Source organism: Gekko japonicus, unplaced genomic scaffold (assembly GCF_001447785.1).
Source record: "Gekko japonicus isolate JY-2015 unplaced genomic scaffold, Gekko_japonicus_V1.1 scaffold102, whole genome shotgun sequence".
NCBI classification, from domain to species: domain Eukaryota; kingdom Metazoa; phylum Chordata; class Lepidosauria; order Squamata; family Gekkonidae; genus Gekko; species Gekko japonicus.
In genome coordinates, this window is record NW_015172006.1 from 1953383 (window position 1) to 1959278 (window position 5896).

General features: G+C 50.1%; 1 protein-coding gene across 2 annotated transcripts in view; it reads left to right on the forward strand.

Moving 5' to 3' along the window:
* Positions 1 to 5896, forward strand: part of FAM102A (family with sequence similarity 102 member A) — an 84778-nt gene that overhangs the window by 63269 nt on the left and 15613 nt on the right. For both annotated transcript variants that reach the window (XM_015420172.1, XM_015420173.1), the window contains 2 exons: positions 2727 to 2831; positions 4735 to 4924. In XM_015420172.1, coding sequence (XP_015275658.1) covers positions 2727 to 2831; positions 4735 to 4924 — 295 coding nt within the window. The remainder of the gene's footprint in view (positions 1 to 2726; positions 2832 to 4734; positions 4925 to 5896) is intronic.

The following is a 5896-nucleotide window of genomic DNA, read 5'->3' on the forward strand; positions in this document are numbered from 1 at the left end:
GACGGAGGGGTAACCGGCGGGATGGGGGGGGACTTACCTCCTCCTGCTGCTTCCTCCTGGAGCTCACTTCCCCCTCCCGCCTCCCGCCTCCCGCGAGTATCACGGGTCCGCCCCTTGTGCTTATCTAATTCCCTCTTGAAGCTGTCCATGCTTGTAGCTGCCACCACATAAGACCATAAGAGAAGCCAATGTTGGATCAGGCCAATGGCCCATCCGGTCTGACACTCTGTCACACAGTGGCCAAAAATACCAGGTGCCACCAGGAGGTCCAGCAGTGGGGCCAGGACACTAGAACCCCCCAAGCGCCAAGAATACAGAGCATCCCTTGCCCCAGAGTTCCTATCTATACCTTGTGGTTAATAGCCACTGATTCCTTCCGCGTATGCTAAAACATAGCTAAGTGGTATCGACTTGAATGCGTAATACGTTGTTAGCGGTTGGAAGCTGATGCTTCTGTCTCTTTTTACGGAGGTTTCTTTCACCCATTCCTCACGGGCTTGTCTGAGGCCCGTCCGGTGGTGGGTTCTAATATTCGCTGACACAGCGTCCTTATCCACTTGTCCAGAGATCTCAAGCAAACAGCTTTCCAAACGTAAATGAAGTTTCCGAAAGTTTCTAGGTCCGCACTGCAGCATTCCAAGCTCCTTGAACCTTCAAGACAGCCCCGTCTCTGCTTTGCACCTCTCAAAAGCTATTGGTCTCCCTTGCAGACCGTTGTCTCCTGGCTAGTTTGGGTTTTTTTAATTTACTTTATTTGGGCCCCACCTTTCTCCCCAGTGGGGACCCAAAGCAGCTTACATCGTTGCCCTCTCCTCCATTTTGTCTGCACAACAACAACCCTGTGAGGTAGGTTAGCCTGGGAGTGTGTGACTGGCCCAAGGCAGAGGCGTCAAACTCATTTGTTACAAGGGCCGGATCTGACATAAATGAGACCTTGTTGGGCCGGGCCACAAGTGCCATAAAACCAGGGGTCATTTCGTAGAAAAAGAGGTGCAGGAGCTCATTAGCATAACTCTAGCATAACTTATTTGCATATGCCACACTCCCTGGCATCACCAGAAGTGTGTCAGAAGGCAACACACACCACTCAGGCTCCACTGGACTGTTTTAGATTGCTAGCTATTGGGGGGGGGAGGATGTGTAGATCTGTCCTCACAGAGGAGGGAGAGCTGGTACCTGAATAAAGCTTGGTCTTAAAGGTGCCACTGGACTGTTTTGGGCTGGAGGGGGGGGGGCTCCGCAGCTTACCTGGCTGCTTCTTGCTCTGACTGAGGGCTGCTGGGAGATCATTTATTAGGAGGGCTGAATCTGACATAAATGTCACTTTGTCGGGCCGGGCTATGCATGCCATAAACGTAATGCCAGGTACCGAAGATAGAAACTGTATAAAGGACAGCAGCTGGTATAAGCTCTGAGTTGGTGTGTTCACTGCAAGGCCCCATGGGCTGGAAGTGGGGTGCAGAGGAAAACCCACATGGGTGGACTGGAGACGCAGCAGTGCAGCGCTGCGCAGATGCTCCCACACCCCAACAGATGATTGTCTGCACCCCCACACACACATGCAAACGCTGATCCTTGAGGCCATCCAGGATAGTACCCCTGGAGCTGCAGGCTGAGTGGAGAGGTATGAATGCAGCTGCAGTGGCTCCCAACTTACCAGTGAGACTGTCCCTGAAGTGAAGGAGTTCTTCTTGGCTGTTGCAGACGAGGTTGTTCTGCCACGCTGAAGCCACAACTGGAGTGGCTCCAACCACTCCTGAGCAACCTCCTGCTCCCTCCCTTGCACCAGTTGTTGGAGGGCCGCTTCTGGCCCCCGGGCCTTATGTTTGACACCCCTGACCCAAAGTCACTTAACAAGCTTCCATGACTGAGTGGGAACTCAAACCTGGCCTTCCAGATCCTAGTCTTGATACTCTAACCACTAAACCACACTGGCAGCACTCTTCTTGTCAACCTGTCTTTGTCTCTCTCTCATGCAATCAATAACGTGCATCGTGTGCTAATGTTCCATAATGCAAGTGGGTTGCCCATTGGGTTGCATGGAGGGAAAAGAAGAAGAGATTGGATTTATACCCCGCCCTTCACTACTCGAAGGAGTCTCAGAGCATCTTACAATCCCTTTCCCTTTCCCCTCCCCACAACAGAAACCCTGTGAGGTCGGTGGGGCTGAGAGAGCTCTCTCCAGATCTGCCCTTGAGAGAACAGCTCTGAAAGAACTTGCGACTGACCCAAGGTCACACTAGCAGCTGCATGTGGCGGAGTGGGGAATCAAACCCGGTTCTCCCAGATTAGAGTCCGCGCACTTAACCACTACACCAAAAGGCTTTGCATACAGCAGGACAGCAAAGACTAATGAACCAAATTCCTTTCCTTGGGATGTGTCAAGCTAGTGCTGCTGTATCCAGACAGGCTCTAGGCTTTAAAACTGAATCCTCCACAGAAGCAGACTGTAAACCTCACTTTGTAGTGAGAGTCTTGTTCATTCAGGAGTCAGTTGCCCACTCAGTTGGTCAGAGACGACAGTCCAAAGAAATCTGTTGATGCAGAAAGTTGCTTCCGGCGCTGGGCATGCTACCGCAGAGACAATATTGCCTCTTTGTGGCATGGCTTCAGTGCCCCTAGGCAGCTGTAGCAGAGATTCCGTACACCATCCCAGTCAGAAGATCTAAGCTACATAGCCGTGGTTTGCCAGCAATGTTTCTGACTTGCTCTCCTTTCCGTACAAGGTGTCCCAGAGGAACCGGACCAGAACCTGTCCAGTCCAGAGGAAGTGTTCCACTCAGGGCATTCGCGGAACTCCAGTTACGCCAGCCAGCAATCCAAGATCTCTGGTAATCGCTCATCAGATAGCTCGTGGCACCCGTCTCGCAAGGGAGGCACGGCTCGGGCATAGTTTGTGCTGAGGAAACCTAAACGATGATGTCAGCAGGCCTCTGTCTGCACAGATTGATACTGAGCACGCCCTCTCTGCCGTCCTGCAGTTGCAGAGTACTTCGATAAGAGCAGATGCGGTTGCTGACGAGCAGCGAAGGCACTGGAGACAGTGAATCCAAAATGCCGCAGCAGGGTTGCAGATGGGAACTAATTAGCAGGATTGTCTCTTGCCAGTTCTAGAAGTATTTTCATGGCTTCCAAGTGCGGGCTGTGAGTGACCTTTAGCGCTTCAGGAGCGGGCCTGAGAGATTTGCAGTAGCCTTTTTCTGGAAACGCCCACTTTCACAGGGGGAGGAGTTTGATTAGCAGGGAGACGATCCGCTCTGTGGTGGCCCCTTGGCTGCACAACTCCCTGCCTACAGTTGTTTGTAGGATGTTAAGTCTGCTCAGCTATCGAGTTAAGGCCTTTCTTTTTCTTAATTCACTCTTTTTTTTAACTTGGTTTTGTTGGGGGGCAGGTTTGGGCATGGCCGCTTTGATGTCTTCAGGGTTGCTGAGGGTGTTTTTGGTTTGATGCGATTGGCCATTTATTGTTTTGATCTGGAAGCCGTGTCCAAAACCTTTGGGTTGAAAGGCAGACTCCAGTTTGTTGTTATTTATTTATTTATTTATTTTTCATATTTATATCCTGCCCTCTCCAGTGGGCTCAGGGCAGCTAACAAGGGCAGGCCATTAGCCATGCCATATATAAAACATATAAAAACATAATAAAACATCCAACATTAAAACCACAGTACTCAATCCATTACTAATGTCCTAAGTCCAAGATGGTAACTCCACAGTTCCAGATGGTACTCCCCTGATGTACATGTCCAATGACGACGGCATCAGATCTTCTACCGTTTCCCGGTTCTTCCTCAGGCCTCGTCGCTGCATCCTTTAAGATACATTGACGGTGGTGGTATAATGGGGGGGGCGGCTCCTACTCAAAGGCCTGGCGGAAGAGCTCCGTCTTGCAGGCCCTGCGGAACTGCATAAGGTTTCGCAAGGGCCCGGATCTCCCCCAGGAACTCATTCCACCAGGTAGGAGCCGCCACCGAGAAAGCCCTGGCCCTGGTCGTGGCTAGTTTAACGTCCTTGGGACCTGGGATGACCAACAAATTTGGGGGCCCCGACCGTAGTGCTCTTGGGGGATCATGTGGGGCAAGGCGGTCCCTCAGGTAGGCTGGACCCTGGCTAGGGCTTGACGAGGGTTTCCAATCCCCATTCTGTTTCTCCAGCCTCCACGGAGCTCAAGGTGGCTTACGCGATTCCCCCCCTCCTGCATTTTCACCTTGTGACCTTGTGAAGGAGGTCAGGCCGAGAAAAAAGGACTGACTTGAGGTCAACTGGGAGAGCTTTATGGCAGAGTGGGAATTCGAACCCAGGACTCTGTGGTTGCAGCTAGGGTTGCTAATTCTAGGATGGGAAATTCCTGGGGGTTTTGAGGCGGAGCCTGGAGAAGGCCCTCGGCAGAGATGTGGATCCACCCTCTAGATCAGCCTTTTCCTCTAGGGGAACTGATCTCTGTAGTCTGGAGATCAGTCACAATTCCTGGAATACTCCAGGCGCCACCTGGAGATTGGCAGCTCTAGTTGCAGCCCAACACTCAAACCACGTCACAACGTTGGCTGTCGTTTTACTTCTGGAAGAGAAAGTTGGGTTCAGTGTTTATTTTCTGTTCTGATGCTCGGTGTGCCCGGAGCGACAACTGTCTCGTTTGAACATCCTTGGAAGTAAATCGCATGCAGACGCTTCTTCTTTGCAGCGGCAAAGTAGAGCGGCGGACTGTCTATGACACCGATTGCATTCCGTTCGCAGGCTACAGCACCGAGCACTCGCGGTCCTCCAGCATGTCCGACCTGACCCACCGCCGGAACACCTCCACCAGCAGCAGTGCCTCTGGAGGGCTCAGCATGACGGTCGAGTGCCCCGAGGGTGAGCGAGAGCACAAGCTGGAGAAACCCCCTCGCCCACCGAGACCAAACCTCCTATTGGATAGATCGTCCAGGTGAGCGTCAGCTGGTGCGAAGGGAGAAAAAGGCCTCTTGTGTCTCAGGAGAAGGGAACATAAGAAGAACCCAGCTGGAGCAGACCAGGGGTCCATCTAATCCAGCCTCCTGACTCACACGGCGGCCAACCAGTTTATTCTGGAGAGCCACCGGCAGGGCACAGAGGCCAAGGCCTTCCCCTGGTGTTGCCTCCCGGCTCTGGGATTCAGAGGGTGACTGCCTCTAAATATGGACGTCCCCTTTAGTCACCATGGCTAGTCTGCATCAATGCTCCCTCTAAGCGGTGGAGTCCTGTGAGCAAAAATCCTACTTTGGTTTTTTTTTTTAGAACAAAGTTTTATTAGGATAATACACATTTCACATATATCACATTTCTCTTATATCCCTTTCTCTCTATCTCCCCATCCTTTTGTTGGCTTCCCACAGCTTTCCAACCACCAGTTCATTTATTGTATTTTCATATACTTATAAACTTATATACTTACATAACTATAGGTAATTTATTTTCCAATTCTACCTTTAGTCGTCTCATTCTATTCTATTTCTATAATTTCAATAATTTTCAAAGCAAACCAAATTGTCTTTCACATCCCAGTATTTCTCTAAGTAGTCCTTAAAATCTTTCCAATCTGCAAAGAATTCTTCTGCTTCCAGCTCCTTAAGTTTCCTTGTTAGTTTGTCCATTTCAGCCATAAAAGGTAACTTCTTTATCCATTCTCCAACCTCTGGAATTCTATCTTGTTTCCAACTTTGGGCATATAACATTCTTGCTGCTGTTATCATATACCACATTAATGTCCTCTTTGCCAGATTAACTTCTTCCATTTCTAAGCCCAACAATAATATTTCTGGTTCTTTTTTAAATTTACATTTCACTATTTTCTCCATCCCCCCATGTATATTAGTCCAAAATAATTTTGCTTTCTCACAAGTCCACCACATATGGTAAAATGAACCTTCAACTTTTTTAC